Source organism: Coptis chinensis, chromosome 8 (genome assembly GCF_015680905.1).
Source record: "Coptis chinensis isolate HL-2020 chromosome 8, ASM1568090v1, whole genome shotgun sequence".
Lineage (NCBI taxonomy): Eukaryota > Viridiplantae > Streptophyta > Magnoliopsida > Ranunculales > Ranunculaceae > Coptis > Coptis chinensis.
Window position 1 is genome coordinate 89,244,015 of NC_141463.1, and position 19,283 is coordinate 89,263,297.

The following is a 19,283-nucleotide window of genomic DNA, read 5'->3' on the forward strand; positions in this document are numbered from 1 at the left end:
GACGCTGGCGTTCCGGCTGCACCGCACCCCTCAGAAGTATCAAAGCCATCGACTGAAGCATCAAAAGTATAAGAATCATAGTAGGGAATGTATAGAACTATAGATCTGTCACTACTTTAGTTTGTTTAGTCCCAAGTCCTAACGCAAAGACGAGTCTATTTTTAAGTTTCATTCACTGCAACAATATGTCGTTAGGATCGAGTTATGACTTACCTGTTCTGTAAAATGTAGAAAGCTATTGCACGTCTCCTTGTAGTCTTTAGTTTTAAACTTATTTGCTCTGAAATGGATCAGAAGCCCTATTGATTGTCTCCCTAATAGTAAGATGCATCATGCATACGATGATGGATATGCTGGTTCAGGTGTCAGGTGAGTTGCATATGATGGATTGATTGTAGATTTGAGTATATGGTCAGTTGGTCACATAGACACATTACACTCTTTTTTTTTTCGAAAGGCAGACACATTACACTCAGGTAAACAATCAAGATTATTAGCGTGAGTTATACCTCAATGGCTCACTGTTCTTTATAATTGTGATGATGTGCTTACGAGACGGCCGAATAATATTCCCCATAATTCTATAACAGTTCAATTTGCAGATTCAACGTGACCAATTTTGTGCACTTGAGTTTTGATACAAAGGAATTACATGGAAAACCAACAATTGTTGCAAAAGGAAGTCAAATTATGCCTTCCGAGTGGTATTGCCTTCATCCACTTGTGATTGGAAAGTTTACTATCCAAAATAATTAATTTATTCTCTTTATAGAGAAAGTTACGCTGTATAATAACATTTATTAACTGGATGTGAAGTATGCACTTCAATTATTATTTTTTTTTGGTAAAGATAAGTGCATACTTACTAATTGAAGTATTCACGAGATTTTTCTTTTTAGCATAGTTTACGATATACATACAAGTTTTATTGCCTAAAAGCAATTGACTAAGCTATCTATATATTTATATTTATATTTATAACTATATCTATTAAAATTCCATATCATAGGGATTATCGAAAAAACAAAAAAATCAAGATCATCATCTTTTATTAAAATAGGAATTCCTCTCTTATTAAAAAATAAATCACTTCTAATCAAAACTGGAATTCTCCCAATTAAAAAGAAAAAATATAGCATATCTAATTAAAACAGAAATATTTCTCCTATTAAAACGAAAATCATACTTCTAAATTAAGTCAACTATTAAAACGTGATCTCTCTTCCAATTTAAAAAACGGGTTTTTAAAACTTAATTACAATTCACAATTTGATGGTAAATTTATATATGTATAATTTATAGTTCTAGTTATAATTGTTGAGCAAATTTTTAAAAGAGTCGGTGTACGAGTCTATTTTCTAATCTTAATATTAAAATTCACACAATATATTTTTCGAGTTCTATTAAAATTCCACATCATCTCCTCTCCCTATTGAAAAAGGAATTTTTAGCACTTTTATTTAAAACAAGAATCTTTCTCTTTTTAAAACGGAAATCACATTTCTAAATTAAGTAAATTATTAAAACGGGATCCATTAAAAACACAATTAAGAAATTAAAACGGATTTCAAAACTAAATTAAAACAAAAGGAATGAAATTCAAACGAGTTTTGGCTGAAAACGGACTTTTTTTTTTCTAAATAAAATGTAAATTTCAAAAAAGCCAATGCTTATTCACATGCCTATTTTCTAGTAACTATAACTAGAATAAACATCCTAGTATTTCTCCTACTCATTTACTGTCGAGTTCTCCACTTTGGTCAAATAAAATAGAAATAACCAACAACAAAAGAGGCGATTCAATTCTTGCTTCTTCAGATAGCCAACTGGAAGAATACAACTTCAGCTCCAATAACAGAATTTAACACAATAGTTCAACAAAAAAAGAATAAAACAATCTATTACACAGCATCTATTATATTGACTATACATCATAATTTATGTAAAATCCCCAATCTCCATAACAACAAACATTTTAACAAATAAAAAATCACGTAACTTACGCTCAAGTTGATGAAGACATCCGAATTAATTTGTCCAGTTTTCATCCGTGTTAGTGTTGATCTCCTTTTGCCAACAGCTTCTAGCAGTTGATACCGCACGTTTGAATATCTGGTCCAGTAACCCTGGTAGTGAAAGGATCAACCCGGACCCATAACAGGGAAAAGATAGAAGCAAGGAGAATTGCCCAAACAACCACAATGGTAGGTGTCCGGTTCTGGCGTCCCATCAGACCCTTAAGGAAGGGATACAGGTGAACAATAACCCAGAAAGCAAAGAATAGCTTCCCAAATAGGGGACCCCAAGAAGCATATCCACTGTTAATGGCATAAGAGATTCCAGCAACCACTCCTACTAAGTTAATTATGAGGATCGTTGTCGGTGGTATCAACAGTGTTGTCCATTTGAACATGTAGAGCTCCGCATAATCTCCATCCTCATCAGAAGACTTGGAGGTGACAGTGAAATTAGTGTCAATCCCGGCAAGAACTTTGAGCAGCCCTTGAAAGACAGCAAAGAGATGGGCTGAAACACCTCCAATAACCCAAAACTGTTCATTTCTCCACCACTCATCAATCCCTACACCGCTCCATCTCATCTCCAAAATACCAGTGGCAAAGATAGACAAAAAGAGGGATAGAAACCAAATGCTAGCAATGTTACTGATCTGCAAAGAGGAAAAATCATCAGATATTAAGACCATGTACCACTCAAGTCAAAGCAGTCAAACAGCTCGTCCTATGGTATAGCTTAAAGCAAAGGATAAATAAAGGGGCATTCAGCTGTATGGCCATATTAATCAGAAGCTGACAAACAATAAATAACTAAGGCTGTGTTTAAAACCAACAGTCAACAATTGGGACTGTCTTCAAAATTTTAGCTTTTCTTTTCATTTCATGTCCTGCAAAAATGTCTTTCAACTCCATGGTATGAAACTACGCACTTTTGCAAATCCTACAAAATCATGGAGGTAGACCTCCAACTTTTTACAAACTGTTGTGGGACAAAAATCTTTAAAAAATCTGAATTCAGCTGGAAATGAATACCAGTTCCTACACTCAGCATTTAAGTATTCAAACAGGGTATTCATCTTGCTGGTGACCCTAGACATCATATGGGAGGACAATCGTCATTACCTGTGGAATGATGAACTTCCCAGTGAGCAGACACACAGCTGGCAAAGTACAATAAGCAAGTAGAGGAATGGCTGTGATAGGGTAAATGGTGGTGTTGATATATGCAAATCTCTCGAGCCATTTCAACCTTCCACCATAACCATACCATATGGGGCAATGTCGACTGAGGAGAATTTCAACAGAACCCAGAGCCCACCGAAGCACTTGATTCAGACGATCTGAAAGATTAATAGGAGCAGACCCTTTAAAGGCTGGGGGATGAGGCATGCAGTATATTGATCGCCAACCACGGGCATGCATTTTGAATCCTGTTAGAATATCTTCTGTAACAGAACCATAGATCCATCCAATCTGCAGAGTCCAGAAGTTATCAGAAACTTTAAAAGTAGAACTATTTAAGTGAACATAGAGAACCAAAATGTTTTTAGCATGGATAAATTTATATTCCATATGAAGAAAGAACTAAGCAAGATCAACTCCAAACATGAAGCCATTGAAGCCAGCATACCTCCCTTCCCCAGTCCGACTTGTCCTCATAACCACAGCTGATAACATGGATAGCTTCTTTAAGGAGAGTCTCAGGAGATGCTGACTGAGGAACACCACCATGTTCCATAAGTGTCGATGCAACAAAAACAGTAGACTGGCCAAATCTTTTCTCCAGGCTCATCTGTGACATGAGCAGTGACTTCTCATCATCAAATCCAGCACCTGATTATGATAGCAGAGAAGACTATCCATTCAGCATCTCAGTATTATTGAAAAAGCTATGTAGAAAAGCAAACAAGCTAAGGATTCGAAATGTGAGCAATTGCAAAAAATATAAAAAAATAAATAACATGCAGGGGATGATTAGTTCAGATCTTTAATGCTACAAAAACTAATTTTTGCCCCTCTCTGAGCCATTGAGGTCAAATCCACTGAGATTTAAATGACATAATATAGTGAAAAGATGAGGGTCAAAGACACAACTATCATGTTCATTGCCATTTTATGGTGCGGCAATCAATTTCACAGAATTTACTACATGACTACACCAGAAATCCAGAACTAACAATAAGTTACCAGCTTTAAATGTGCTGACGAAAAGAAATCTACTTTTGGGGAATAATATGGACAGACAATAACAACCGTACCTTCGACTCCTTCTTCAATATCTTCTAGATTGAATATTGGTACAGTTGAATCTACGTGCTTGTTGGATCTTTTCTTGTCTGAGGACTTCTTACTAGACTTTGAACTCTTCTTCTGTGACCCGCCAAACCATTTGGACATAAAACCTGCTTTTGAATGTTTAAGCTTGAGAGGGGGATCATAACCATATAAAGCCGTTCTGTTGAAGACACATCCTGTTCCCACGTAAACAGGACCTTGAATCCCATCTAAGCCTCTTAAATTAATCTAAAATACAAAGAAAAAAGAAAAAGATGAAAAACATAAACTTTACACACGAAAACACATGACGAACATAAACACAACTATCAATAGTTTTAAAACAGAAGCAATACTTACATCAAAAAATACAGTATTGCGGTTCGCATAACGATCGTTCCTATCAATACCATCAAACCTCTGAGGAAACTGAACATAACAAACAGATTTTCCGAGATTTGGATCCATCAAAAAACACATAGCTTCTCTCAAAGCCTTGCTATTGTTTATGTAGTGATCACAATCAAGATTCAACATAAAGGGGCCATTTGTAAGAACTGCTGAAACACGAACCTGCCAAAAAAAGACTCGTATGACTTCTATAGCAAGTATAGACTAAACACGAATAAGTTTCACAATTGTGCTTGCTCAAGTACTTACAAGTGCGTTCATAGCACCAGCCTTCTTGTGATGTTGGAAGCCAGGACGCTTCTCACGGGACACATATACTAAACGTGCTAGTTCGTTTCCGTCCGTATCAAGTCCACCACTATGGCCCAGAAAAACCTGTAAATCATGAAGATATGTTCAAAATTGCACAGAGACATTACTTCAACAAACTCATACTAATCAGGTCTGCTTTGGAAACCGACTCATAATCAGTATAATACTATAATCTATTTAATGGGTGTAAATGAAAGAATATAAGAGGTGGGAGTTAAAAACGAAAAAACAAGGAAAAACCGATAGTAAAGAAAGGGACTAACTTGCATGGGAAAGGATAAAACATGAAAACCAGAAGCGCAGACTCACAGGAACACACCCCACAAAAAAAGAAAGGAGGGGCAATAGGCATATATATTACATATATACGTACATAACCCTAATATAAGATTACATAGGATCCAAGCTACAACATACAAAGCTAAATTTATCCTCCCCAGCTGAAAGAACATATATACCGACCTGGATCATTCCAGGATGATCTCTGGTGTTGTTTCCCGGCCATGGTGTACCATCTTGCATGATCCACCCTTCATCCGGAACCTTTGTTGCTTTTGCAACAAGCACGTTGATGCGGATTTTAAACTCTTCATACTCTCTCTGCAACGTTAAAGTGTGTTATACGACAGTAGAAATATGAGAATATGGAGGACTAACCAGCTGAACTGAAGATAAAATATAGTCTAACCTTCATTGCTCTGCGATCTTTGACAAAAGATGGCTGCACTTTATCTTTCAAATAGTCAATTTTTTGCGCAAAGTACCATTCTGGAGCGCGGGGTTCAATGCTATATTTCTTGCAAAAAGGGACCCACTTCCTAGCAAATTCAGACGTTTCAGACAGAGCTTCAAATGTCAACATGGACGCCCCATCATCAGAGACATAGCATGAAACTTTGTCAACTGGGTAGTCCACAGCAAGAATAGATAGCACAGTATTGGCCGTAACAATAGGAGGCTCTTTTAAAGGATCAACCGTACTGACAAAGATGTCAATAGCAGCGAGTTGTGATGGCTCTCCTTCCCGGTCGTATCTGTTATCCATATAAGCTTTAGAACTGAACTCTGTATAGTGTGTAAGAAACTTGAGGATGTAAAGTACAACTGATGCTCTCTAGAAACAACAAACGGTGCTTCTTACCTTAAAGCAAGTCTGTCAAGATAGGTCTCCCGGTTTACAGGAAGCCATTTCGGGAACTGATCTAGTATCCAGGATATTGCAAACCATATCTCGCATATCACAGATGTCAACCACAGCGGATATGCATTGCGCACTGGATTTGTTATACGGTAGTGCAAGAAAATGCAGAGAATAACAAGTCGGATTACAATAACCATCCTATAAGGGTTTATCCTAGATGAAGGAATGGATACTTTTCTTGAAAGAGGCTGCCGGGCTTCATCATTTCTGCAAATAAGATTAAGTTATCAATGTAGTTCCTAATTAAAAACTACAGAAACAGGGTATCAAAAACATTTTGAAGTAAGTCACAGAGCAAACATACAACAAAGAATCATCAATGAGCACATCGGTGCTGGCATCAATATCAACACCGCCCCTGCCTTCTGAAGGTGCATGGCTGGTGCTCATAGGAACGACAATTTTCTCTGGCTTCACCTTCCATCCTTCAACCCTTTCTTTCCAAGCTACATTGCCCAATCCAGGCGAACCAAACTCCCGACCTTGATTAGAAAAACTATTATTAGATTCAAAGTAACATTTTCCGCAGATCTGCATTTATTTGACTAAAAAGAGCGCAGGATATAAGAAACATTGAAAAGGAGGAAGATTCAAGGACAACATACTTCGCGATTGATTGGTATTAGGCACATATGGGAGTGGATGCACACGCTTCCCAAGGCCAGCTTCAGGAGATGCCATGGAAATATGCTCAGGAGATGCTGACGAGAACTCACCAGATACCTGCACAACATCATGACAAAGAAATACTAACTCCATTGAACAATTACAAAAGATGAATAACAAAGTAGATCAATAAGCAATAGAAATGACATACTGCCTGTCCATTGGTCAACAAAGGAAGATGATTGTGAGAAACCTCCTTATCAAAGTTAGGTGCACTGACATCTTCCCCTCGTCCATAAGTCATGTGCCAGCTCAGCATCCGCTCAGCGATCTTCTGCTTCTGGTCTTGATTTCCAGAAGAATAATTGAAATCACTGGCAACATCATCAGCATCAGTATCCTCCACTTCATAGTCATGAATCGGAGGGCTTCCTGCAATTCAACAATACACAAAAAAAACATTCAATGAACCCAACTTCCAAAACTACACTAAAAAAAAAACACCACAATCGAATCCTACAAACCTTTATGACGCTTATATCTGGTCTTGCATTGAGGGCAAGTCTGATTCCCATCTTTCCTCTCATACTCATAACAAGGTCTACAAACCGGAAATCGACAAATATCACAGGCAACAAACAGTTCACCATCCGCCGTGGTGCCGACATTATCACCACAGATCTGGCAAACCTGACTTCCTAAATGCTTTCAATGACTTGGTCTACAAAATCAAATAAAAACAAAATTGACTCCACAAAAATCGACATATATAAAATTTGACTCAAAAATGAAGTGTCTTTAAAACAGTATTACTAACCCCAGCTTCTCCTTCCCCTTCCATTTCCAATCAAATGTTCAATCACACCAGATCCAGATACCAATTCAATCACAGTGACAACTACAGTTAACAAAAACTAACATCAGTGTCACTCTATTCCACCACATGCATAACGTGCTACAGAATCACTTTAAAAATAAACATTCAGATCTAGTTACCTCCAGAAAGCAAAGCTTTTACTCCTTTTTGACTAAACTTTCTCTCATTGCCCGACCTTATTGAGTCCAAACAGCTCAAAGATTTAATCTTTGAACATGAATTTCACAAAACAATGATCAATTACAGTGAATGTATGATCAACACGATCAAGATTTGAGGAAAGGGAAAATATTTCTCTCTGTCTGTCTGTCTGTCTGTTTTGAAAAACAAGGAAATGAAAAGTTTTAATAGGAGAGAAGTTTTTTAATCTCACCGACACATGACAAGAAAAGAGACAAAAAAAACTAATTATAAGTTTAATAACAATAATCCAATCCCAATCAATCAGCTTTTTTTATATTTTTTTAAAGTTTATATATTATATATATTATATATATATTAAAAGGCTGGAAATGAAGAGTGTATGAGTGTAGTAGTTGCTGGAGTTTGATTTTTCAGATCTTTCTTTTTCATTAACGGAAAAAATAAAAGTTATTTATTTATATTTACTACTGGTGATACTGTTTAGTTTTAGTTTAGTGAGCTGATTAAATATTAAACAGTGCTTTTGTCACTCTACTGTGTGTTAGAAGGAAAAGTGGGATCAGTGTGTCGGCCTTCCATATCTCAAATGTGTCGGCGAAATTTCGTTTGTGACTATTTGGTACTAGTTTCCTGGCACGTATCTACGCCATGTGTGCGGTCAGTTGTTTTGGGTCGGGCAACACAAAAATCTAACTTTCCATCAGTAAAACAGAGAGCAGTATCGTAAAATAGGGAGAGGCAGTAAGTTGGTTTGGGCCGGACAACACAAAAATCTAAATTTCGATCAGTAGTAATATCACACATGTTTGTAAAACATAGAGAGAATTGGAGAAGCGTCTGAATTTTATATGATAGTTTTACCCATCCCTCATCTATATTATTACAAAATGTTTTTATGACCATGATCGTAATAATTGAAACCGGATAGGAATATAATTAGAAAAATCTACTATTCACCGAACAATTCTCTTTAGAGTAGTTAGATCAAGCAAGTATATATGAATCTCAAATAAAAATGTGAGTGCAAGCAAAAGTGTTTGTGCTTTCATTTTAATTTTGATTTTGATTGATTTATCCCTGATCCTTTTAGACTAGAGTAAATTTGAGGTAAGGTGTCCATATCAAAAAAGAGGATTAGGCGTCTTAATCTCATGCCTAGTCAAATCCCCTAGTCTTTTAACTAACATAATCATTTTCACAGTGAAGCTTTCTTAATTCCCAGGTCAGCAGAAAGTTGAATTGCATGGCTTAACTAGTTTAATTTGTTATTACAGAAGTTGTTGAGCTGGTTGTCACCTGTCGGAGCATTACACTAAGGCCATGTTTGGTTGCAACTTGCAACTAAGACAATTATTATCCAATTATTTTTTTCTCACTGATTTTATTAAACATAGATCAATTGATACTGGTTCTATTAAAAAAATTAGTCGTAGTTTACTCAATTGATTTTCAGTATGAAATTTGGTTTATTTCACATTTTTTTCATGTCGGAATTCAAACATTATTTGGGCTTTTCCTTTCCAAATTTACCCATTAAAACCACCCCTGGCCTGGTATCGGCCCATGTATAGGTGGGCTAGTATGTCATATAAAGTCATGCTCATTGAAAAACAAGGCAACGAATTGAGATTTTGTAGATAAGAACTGCACAATAATTTTGTTACATTGAGTGGTCATGCTTATTCAAAACTTCCATTAATTTCTCTTCCTCAGATCAAACAAAGAACCATCTCTGCGTTGTTTAATGGCATCAAATTTAAGAGAAATGTAACACATAATTACTCTATCCTTTGTGCTGTTGAGAAAGAATCAGATTTTGAACTTGATCGAGATAAGGCTAGAGAAGCCTTGCAACAGCTAGACCAACAGCTTCAGTCCCTATCCAAGAAAGAAGTCACTGAACCAAGAAAAAAGGTTGCTTCTTCCAACATGGGTACTCCTCTCTCCCGAACACACAAATAACAATCTTTTGACGACTATTTAGACATGCCATGAGTCCATGACCACTAGATTGCGCCCATCTAGAATACATTTTAGTTATTTTCATGTACCACTGATTTTGTTTTCAATTGTTGTAGAAGTGTAGATGAAATAAACACTCACACTATATCTATCATCTATGTGCCTAACACAATAAACTTTCATTGTAGTGTAGATTTTTAAGAGTTCAGCAGTTCAGCTAGCTAAGATACTTGTGTAGATAACTTTTGAACTAATGCATGCAGTATTTTTGAACTGACTACAGTACCTGAGGCAGATGACACAAGGGCCACAATGAAGGAGGATATGCCAGAATTTTCGGAGCCTTATTTTGCAGCGGTGCTTCTTGCCTTGACTGTTTTTTACAACGTATTGTTCTTAACTGTAATAAAACCAGCGATTGATGGTCAATAAGGTATAATACTAAAGCGAAGATTGTTCTACGAATGCCTGTTATCGAGCAACAGAAAATCGTCTATTCTGTACAAGTTTCAAGTTAACAAGTGTATCTCTTAGATTAAGATCATTTAATATTTATGGACAGGTTATATGCATTTTTGCGCCAGCGCTAGTGCACCACACATAAACCATCTGAAGTATATCCCTGGTCATGAAATGCTCAAACACTGAAGCAACTGATATGCCAGTTTGGTTAACGCAAAATGCTTAATTTGGAATTAGCAGAATGATGCGTGTCTACATATATTGCTGCTTAAAAACTGGGACTATTTCATCTTTGGTTCATTGGTACTTGTTTATTGCCATTCATATTGTCAACTACACCAACCATCTCTTCTGGTCGAATTATAAACTGAATTACTTCGTCTCTGGATAGATTAGTAGAGTTAGAGCTACCATTAAACCACAAACTTTTGTTGGTTTATGACAAATTAACTAGCTGAAAATATCAGTATTGCACTGCTGACATAACATGGTAATTTGAACAGGGAAATGTGCGTGACTTTTGTATCGCTGATTGATCGAATGTCAACTAGAACAGGCACGATGCGTCCGCACTTATTCAATATGTAGTTATGCAAAGTGTTAAGTTGCATAAATGCGTCCGCACTTATTCAATACCGCACTTAGCAGTATCAGTGATGCACAAGCAAGGCAACCTGCTACCATTACTACTACTACTGCAATACTGCTGCTAAATGCAGTATCATCACTCATCAGGACATTATGTCTCAAATATAGGCATATAGCACACTTCCAAAGGCACAACTCTAACTGGTGTTACAAACTAATTTCATTCAAATTTTCCTAGTTTACGGAGACTAAAAGGATTAATGGATTTTATTTATGTATCAGGAATCCAGGTATGTATTAGTTCAATAATTTTATTGATAGTACTACTTTGGGACGTGTTCTGCTATAGTCCTCTAACTTTGGACCTGGCTGGGATATGCTTAAATAGTTGAATGACAAGGTATTCTAATTCAGCCTGTTCATTCTGTAGGGTAATTGCACACTTGGAAGCTCGTAAGTATATCGGGTGTTGTACTTATGCTATATTGTCCGCCAATTTGATTGAAATCAACTATACAAAGAAACTGTTGGAGACATGCAATTAAAGGTCGTTGTTCTTTCTCTGGGTGACAATGATGTGCAATCAAGGTTGTACTCTGATGCGATTGAGCTGTACGTATACCTGTGCCATTGAGTTTTGTAAAAACAATCATGTGTTGTACCACAACAGATTAGTTTTAAGTTTGGATTACTCACATGTAACATGTGATTGATAAGTAGTTATCGATTTATCACTTCTATAACCTACACTTTCGCCGTCACTATTTCGATTTATTATTTTGCATGTCGACCAGGGCAGTGACTTTTGCCTCTTTCCTCAAAATTGGGAGCAATTGCATCAAGACTGTAAAAAAATCTAACAGCAATGCATACGTACAGTGCCCTTGCTCTGGCATATTATCGAGCAGGGAAATATCACAATGCTCTTGACGGATTTAAGAAACGTTTGCATATGGTACAGAGTCGGCTTAACAAAACGGAAGGCTTTTCAGTTCCTAGGTAGCTAGCTATTCGGAATTTATGCATTAAAGTAATTTTGCGCATTCCCAAACATTTTGCTATTCATGTTGTACATAGATATCTGTAATGTATCACTGACTTGTTATTGTGCCCTATATCATCAATGCATCTGTCCCAAGGAACAAAATATCACCGATATATTTGATATATCACCGATATATATTATTTTTTTGGTACACCGATATTGATATATCGATATATATCTACTGAATATTGAATTTTTTTTTCGATATATATCAGAATTTATGATATAACGATATATATCGACCGATATATACGATATAAATTGTTTATTTTGACCGATATTGTTGATTTTGACCAATATATTATCGATATTTATGATATAATTGACGATATTTCTGATATAATTGATGATATTTTTGATATATCGACATACAAAACAAAATTTAAACTAGTCACAAAAAAACTAGATATATCGATATATATCAGTTTTTGGGTACACCGATATATTCACCGAATTCAATATTTTGATCATTGATCTGTCCTATATAACTAGATAACTGCTAAGCAGTGGGGGCGTGAGCGGAGAGTGGAGATGGGTTTGTGGGTGGAGAGAGAGAGAGTTAGGGTTTGGTTGAGAGAGAAAGAGAAAGAGAGAGAGAGAGGTGAGGACTGACAGAAACCAACCAATTTAGTTTTTGTCGGTATAACCCTTTCTGTCCAAATCGTTACCTCCGCTCACTTGACTAAATCTTTATTACGAGTAGATCTCCATAAAATTGGTAAAGTCTCAATACCAATAAAATTGGTAAAATCTCAATGTCATCATACCAATATACCATATGAAATTATGAAGATCAAAACGCGTGGCTTGGAATGGGCATTTATCCTTCTAGAAAAGAAACAATATGGGACACTCATATATATGGCAACAAGATACCACTTTTTTGACTTTTATTACAGGGAAAATAATATTTGTTTAATAAGAGAATATTTAAAAAAAAAATAAAAAATGAACTTTTCCTTGTTTCTCTCTCTCTCTCCACATTAAGAAAATAAAATAAAAACAAATACAGGAGAAAAAAAAAAGGAAAAGAATTTGCAAAGGCAGGGGGGTTTTGACCCTTCCTACTTTTCATCAATCATAATCAAAATGTTTTGTAACTAACATTCACACCAAAGATTACAATCTTTGTGTTCCCCTTTAAGATTTTTTTTTTTTTTTTTTTTTTTTTTTTTTTTCCTATTTTTAACAACTCAAATCTTGGTTCAGATTCTGTAATCTTCACAAATTTTATATTTTGATTCACTTTTCTTATTATTTAACCTCAATTCTAACACACCTTTTCTTCATTTTATAAAAAGATTCGTAACTTTGAAGAATTTGACCGTTTAAATATTGCAAAAAGATTGGTTTTTTATCCAAATTGAAGGTGTTTAAGGTATGGGGAATTGTTGTGCAAGGCCACCAGGGTCACCTGTGGAGAAGAAAAGAGGTAAAAAGAAACCAAACCCATTTTCAATTGATTATGCTGTGAATCAAGGATCAGGTGGAAGCAATTATAAGCTAAGGGTCTTAAACGATCCCACTGGGACCGACATTGAGATTGCTTATGAGCTGGGTCGTGAATTAGGTAGAGGAGAATTTGGTGTTACATATTTGTGTATTGATAAATCAACAGGTGATAATTTTGCTTGTAAGTCGATTTCGAAGAAGAAATTAAGGACTTCTATTGATATTGAAGATGTAAGGAGAGAAGTAGCTATAATGAGACATATGCCTAAACATCCAAACATTGTTAGCTTGAAAGATACTTATGAAGATGACAATGCTGTTCATTTGGTAATGGAATTGTGTGAAGGTGGTGAGTTATTTGATCGGATTGTTGCGAGGGGGCATTATACGGAACGTGCTGCTGCGTTTGTTACTCGTACTATTGTCGATGTTGTTCAGGTTATAACTTGATCCCTTATTGCATTAAATGGATAACTAGTCAATGCCTTGAATCGTAATATTGAATGTGATCATTTCTATATTAATTGATTTTGAATTGAAGTTTGGCTAATTTGTTGCTTGATAAGGTTATTTTGGATCTTGATGATTTAGTTTAATTGCCAACTATATTGTTTTTTGAGTAATATTATGTGATCCTTTAATATCTATTTATTTAGTTGTTTATTTTAAATGTCATCACCTTCTAGTATATAAAACTTACTTTCCTGGTGTGCCGAATGAAATTTTACTTTCTCACACATATCAAATGCCTACGTAAATTATCATGTTTCTTTGTTATTGAGTAATAAACTTGGAATCTTGATGGCCTTTAGCTTATGAATCAAATGCATCCTTTTCAAGGTTTTCGACTCATGCAAGTGTTGTGTATTATTGTTTTCGTATTTGACATATCACAAAGTATAAATATAGTAGTGAATGGGCAGAGATACTTGAGTGTTTGTTGACCAATTTATTATTGTTACGGAAATGCATGTAAATGTGTATCGACCAGAAGTGTAGTTACATAAACTGGATATCTTTTGAGGTGTTGCTAATAAATACCCATTATCATCATCATACTTGAAAATTACGACAGAAATATAGCTAGGAATAACTGCGTCGTAGTCTGATTACCATTAAGGCATTATAATACTAGTTGAGATGGGGAAGACAAAAATAAAATTATCATGGGATCCTATTCAGATTAGATACTATGACCTAAAGAATTTGTAACTAGTTGTAATAAGTATGTCCATGCATTATAACCGATGTTGGTTTTGTTCTAATGATCTCACTGCAGTCCGTCTTCTTCTATCTCTAAATAAAAAGAAATATGACCTAAAGAATCTCTAACTAGTTGTAATAATTATGTCCATGCATTATATCCGATGTTGGTCTTGTTCTAATAATCTCACTGCAGTCCAATTTGTTTGATAAAAGCTAAGGCGCACTGAAAACCTAGATGGAAAATTAAAATGTTAAGATGAAGGTTGGTTACTATTGAGTCCAGAAAGTTACTTCGAACTTTTGGTGAGGATTTGATAAATATTGCCTTACTGGTTTGAGAACTTGAGATGAAATTTTATCGTTGGTAATTTATTTTCAGAAAGAAGGATTTTTTTTAAAGAGACCCCGACGTATCTTAGATCCTTAGATAAACTTTACCATCTTTGTCCTTCTCTACAATCTTCTTAAGTTTCTCATCATGAGAAGGTACAAAATAGTTATCCATGTCTATACTAGCCAAGTAGTCAGCTGCCTTGTTACATTCGCTATAGACATGTATAAAACGTACAAAAGTGAAGGTACTAGCTATCTCTATTGAGATAATTAGGCAGGACCATGGAGGTTTATCCTTTCTATCCAAGATTTGGACAGCTCTCAAGGAGCCAGAAGCCACCAAAATCTTTTTCAAGTGGAAGCCACCAGGGCATCCACTAGTATTGTTAGATCTACTGTTTATTGTCTCATATAGGAGAGTGTGTCAGATGATACACTCCGAGTCTAGTGTGTATGCACGCTAGACATCAATTTCTATTCTGCATGATTAGTTATCATAGAATATCTGTTGTATATCATGTAGTAATAGTATTGTAGTTTTAGTAATCTGGTGTTATATTTTTAGTAATTTAATATTCCCTTATTATCCTTGATTGGCGGTGTAAGATTTAGAATATGTCTTCCCTTTTCTCTGTCTGTCAACATACTTTTGAGAGGTTTTTTGGGCGTCACTTCTGTGTGCTATCATAGTTTTTGGTCTAGTCACTAGATCTGGTTATTTCTATTTCTGTTTTGAGCAGTATCAGAGCTTGTAAAGTTACCAAGTGATATCGCTTAATCCTTTGTAAAATAGTGAGAAGGCTATCCTCACAATTCTCAAGTGAAGTTTGTTAGTTTCTATTAAGGGTATTTTGAGTTTCCACTGCTTAACCCTGAGTCTAAAATCGTGTACTTATTTCTGCCAACTGTCTATCTGCATGTACATGCTGGACGTATGGTTCAAAAAAAATTTAAACCTGATATTATTGCATTTCAGGTGTGTCACAAGCATGGGGTTATGCATCGGGACCTCAAACCAGAGAATTTCTTGTTTGCAAACAAGAAGGAAACAGCCCCCCTTAAAGCAATCGATTTTGGATTGTCCGTGTTCTTCAAACCTGGTAATGCCTGGTGCAATTTGTTTTTTACCAATTTTGTTATCATGTGTTCCAAGAAGTCACTATAATTACGTTGACTTATAATCTTCATTTTATTCTTGTATCTATCTTAAGGTTTGGCTTTTTGTACAGATGAGAGGTTTACTGAGATAGTTGGGAGTCCTTACTACATGGCTCCTGAAGTGCTAAAACGAAATTATGGCCCAGAGGTTGACGTCTGGAGTGCTGGGGTCATTCTGTACATCCTTCTATGTGGGGTTCCACCATTTTGGGCAGGTTGGCTGTTATACTATTGTTGGCCTTATATTTCAGAATTTTCTATTGTGCATGTGATCTAGATAATGGTGCCACCTAATCTCTTTTGGGGCTTTTGGAGAATCCAAAGGAGGATTTGACAATGCTCAGAATTTCCTTCGGTAGAATTTGCAAAGGGAACCTGGTGTTCATTGCTTGTTTTCTGAGAGATATTCACTGAGAATGATAGAAGTGCATGACGGAGTTGTTTTATGTTCTGGATGACTGCATGTCCTCCATTTTTTATTATTTGTTTATTTTTATTAATTGATCCTGTAATATTCAATGCAGAAACTGAACAAGGAGTGGCACAGGCAATTATTCGGTCAATAATAGATTTTAAGAGAGACCCGTGGCCAAAAGTTTCTGATAATGCCAAGGATCTTGTAAGGAGGATGCTTGATCCAGACCCAAAAAGGCGGCTGACGGCTCAGGAAGTCATTGGTAATATTTGTTTGTATTTATTTAATTGGTGATTTTTGTTTAGTTGTACTGGTTGCCAGTTTGCCACCTTTTAGGTGCGTTTTTATGGTACAAAATGTGTTTAGCAAGTAGGATGCCAAATGAGAAGTGGCTATGTGCCAAGAATCTGAGAACCAGACCAACTGGGCCTGGGCTCAACCCTAAAGCTGAAATATTTGAATACCATATCCACAACCAAAAGTGCGAATGAAACATTTATATTCAATCAAAAACAACTTATAAGAGAAGTAAAGCAAAAGATCCTGACCATTTTTTTAACTGTTTCAATGTAGATCATCCTTGGTTACAGAATGCTAAGAAAGCTCCAAATGTTTCTCTTGGTGAAACTGTGAAAGCAAGGCTCAAACAGTTCTCTGTGATGAACAAGTTAAAAAAGAGAGCTTTGAGGGTATATGCTAAGCATTATGTGCAATTTAATATATGGACTTCTTGTTAGTTATGGTCAATATAAAAGAACCCGATGGTTCTGTTCGTTGTGAATTATGTATTACAATTTGTTCCCCTTCGGCAGAATCAACTAAACTGGTTGTGTTATGTAATTTTAAACAGGTGATGGCTGACCATTTGTCTGTGGAGGAAGTAGCTGGCATAAAGGATACATTTCAGATGATGGACATCAATAACAATGGAAAAATTACTCTTGCAGAGCTCAAAGTTGGACTTCATAAGATTGGTCAGCAGATTGCTGATGCAGACGTCCAGATGCTAATGGAAGCTGTAAGTTGCAATCTCTGTTTTTTTGCATGTGTTTGTTTGTGTGTTTGACAGGACAAAAAACCCATTGAAGACTGCATTAGGTATATGTTTGATGCTCTTTTACGACCTTAGATATCTGTTTATCTGTTTGTTTTTTTTAAAAAAAATGTTTGAACATATCAACCAAGTCCCTTCCTTTATACATTAGCCAAGCCTGTCATTGTATTAGGATCTAGATCTAGATCAAGTAATGTAGCATTTAGCTCCTTGACAGCTCAGGCTTTCGAGGAGAGCATTTGGCTGGTTACTTGAGATTTGGAGATAGAGCCAATCCCACATCCAAGGTTTGGACCACGGGAGGGACTATCTAGATACTAGATTAGAATGATTTTCTATTATGTATGGGTAGATTTATTAAAACTAATTGCCTTTTTATTCCTAGACACTCTTTTTAAGTAACTTCTATATAATCTTTTAATAACTATTTGGTATGTTATTCTAACTAAATTATTTGTATAATTATCATGGATCAAATACTAATTTACATTTTTATCAGGCTGATGTTGACGGTAATGGGACTCTGGACTACGGAGAGTTTGTGGCAGTTGCAGTTCATCTTAGGAAAATGGGCAATGATGAGCATCTGCGCAAGGCCTTTCGCATATTTTGATAAGAACAAGAGTGGTTACATAGAAATTGAAGAGTTACGTGATGCTTTGCATGATGAGGTGGAGCCCACCAATGAGGAAGTTATTAATGCCATTCTTCACGATGTGGATACCGACAAGGTTAGTGTTCTATATTGCATGCACTGATAGTAAGACGTGCTTACTCACTAAATGAAATCATCGTCACTTTGAGGACCCCCTGTTGTTGGCCCTTTCCACATTGCTAACCAAATGCATAGTTCACATCAACTCTGCAGCAGCCTAATTAACTATTAGTATTTAGTAATGTTGGAACGAGTTAGTTACAGGTGATATTTGGATAGATGAGGAATAACTTGGTCTGCAGTTCTAGCATCTAGCATGATATCAACTAAATACACTTTTAGTAATTAAAAGACGAAAAGAAGAGGAAAAAAAAACAAAGTAAAAAGAAAAACAGACAAAAGCCACTGAAACCCTTGTAAAAGTGACTCCATTTTCATAACTTGCAGGATGGACGAATAAGCTATGAGGAGTTCACCATAATGATGAAGGCAGGAACAGATTGGAGAAAAGCATCAAGGCAGTATTCAAGAGACCGGTTTAATAATCTCAGTTTAAAATTGATGAAGGATGGATCTTTGACGCTAAACAATGAGGGAAGATGAAACGCTAAAAATCAAGAAATTAGAATATGAAGAAAATCCCTTACTTTTGTTGTGTTTTACAAAATTCTTTCCTTCTTTTTTCTTCCCCACAATCTTCCGTCAGGATCTAGTTTAAGATTGTATTACGGACCAAATGTGTCTGTTGAATGGATTATATACATACATAGCACTTCCATAACAAGAGAGGTCAGAAGAGAGCAGGTCAGAGAGCTTAATATGGAAGGTTGTTGTTATATAGTTGTAAATTCTAGAATCGCTTCATATTGCCCATTTTTCTAAGAAACTATTTGGGATCAAAATGTTTACTGTACTTGGTTATATCTAGTTAAATGTTTCTAACTTTGATTTATCTAGATACTAGTATTTGCCCACACATATATGCGCGCCTTCGGTGCCCCCAAACGCATCCACCCCCCTACCGCACAAATATGTGCGCTTTCGGGGGCATCCCCCCGTATGGCACAAATACATACGCCTTTGGCGCTCCCGACGCGCATCCACTGAAGTACA

The 19,283-nt window shown here is 36.0% G+C and overlaps 3 protein-coding genes across 3 annotated transcripts; 2 read left to right on the forward strand and 1 right to left on the reverse strand.

The window, feature by feature from the left end:
* Positions 1–1,793: 1,793 nt before the first annotated feature.
* Positions 1,794–8,077, reverse strand: CEV1 (Cellulose synthase family protein). Its single transcript, XM_086575650.1, has 15 exons — positions 7,816–8,077; positions 7,637–7,717; positions 7,344–7,540; positions 7,031–7,251; positions 6,819–6,936; positions 6,518–6,695; positions 6,154–6,420; positions 5,701–6,046; positions 5,475–5,612; positions 4,950–5,075; positions 4,650–4,862; positions 4,274–4,538; positions 3,646–3,848; positions 3,138–3,488; positions 1,794–2,668 (listed from the first exon to the last, which is right to left on the reverse strand). The coding sequence occupies exons 4-15, from the start codon at positions 7,136–7,138 to the stop codon at positions 2,084–2,086; spliced, it is 2,898 nt and encodes a 965-aa protein (XP_086431776.1). The 5' UTR covers positions 7,139–7,251; positions 7,344–7,540; positions 7,637–7,717; positions 7,816–8,077; the 3' UTR covers positions 1,794–2,083.
* Positions 8,078–9,403: 1,326 nt separating this feature from the next.
* On the forward strand, positions 9,404–10,267 carry LOC147484101 (uncharacterized). The gene is made up of 3 exons (XM_086579702.1): positions 9,404–9,419; positions 9,483–9,773; positions 10,086–10,267. The coding sequence occupies exons 1-3, from the start codon at positions 9,404–9,406 to the stop codon at positions 10,232–10,234; spliced, it is 456 nt and encodes a 151-aa protein (XP_086435828.1). The 3' UTR covers positions 10,235–10,267.
* Positions 10,268–13,139: 2,872 nt separating this feature from the next.
* Positions 13,140–19,072, forward strand: LOC147484102 (calcium-dependent protein kinase 7-like). Its single transcript, XM_086575651.1, is given in 9 exon segments — positions 13,140–13,787; positions 15,865–15,988; positions 16,118–16,261; positions 16,571–16,723; positions 17,035–17,150; positions 17,312–17,479; positions 18,015–18,122; positions 18,124–18,246; positions 18,618–19,072. Coding segments are annotated over 9 exon segments (1,602 nt in total). The 5' UTR covers positions 13,140–13,277; the 3' UTR covers positions 18,774–19,072.
* The last annotated feature ends 211 nt before the right edge of the window (positions 19,073–19,283 follow it).

What these genes read in the sequence shown, in the direction of transcription:
- LOC147484101 (XM_086579702.1), top strand. An exon ending in GGTTGCTTCTTCCAACATGG is followed by an intron (nt 9,774 to 10,085) that starts GTACTCCTCTCT and finishes AACTGACTACAG; the next exon opens with TACCTGAGGCAGATGACACA.
- CEV1 (XM_086575650.1), bottom strand. Translation starts at nt 7,138, where the DNA reads ATGCTGAGCTGGCACATGACTTATGGACGAGGGGAAGATGTCAGTGCA. An exon ending in ATCATCCTGGAATGATCCAG is followed by an intron (nt 5,076 to 5,474) that starts GTCGGTATATAT and finishes CATGATTTACAG; the next exon opens with GTTTTTCTGGGCCATAGTGG. An exon ending in AGTCGGACTGGGGAAGGGAG is followed by an intron (nt 3,489 to 3,645) that starts GTATGCTGGCTT and finishes TGGACTCTGCAG; the next exon opens with ATTGGATGGATCTATGGTTC.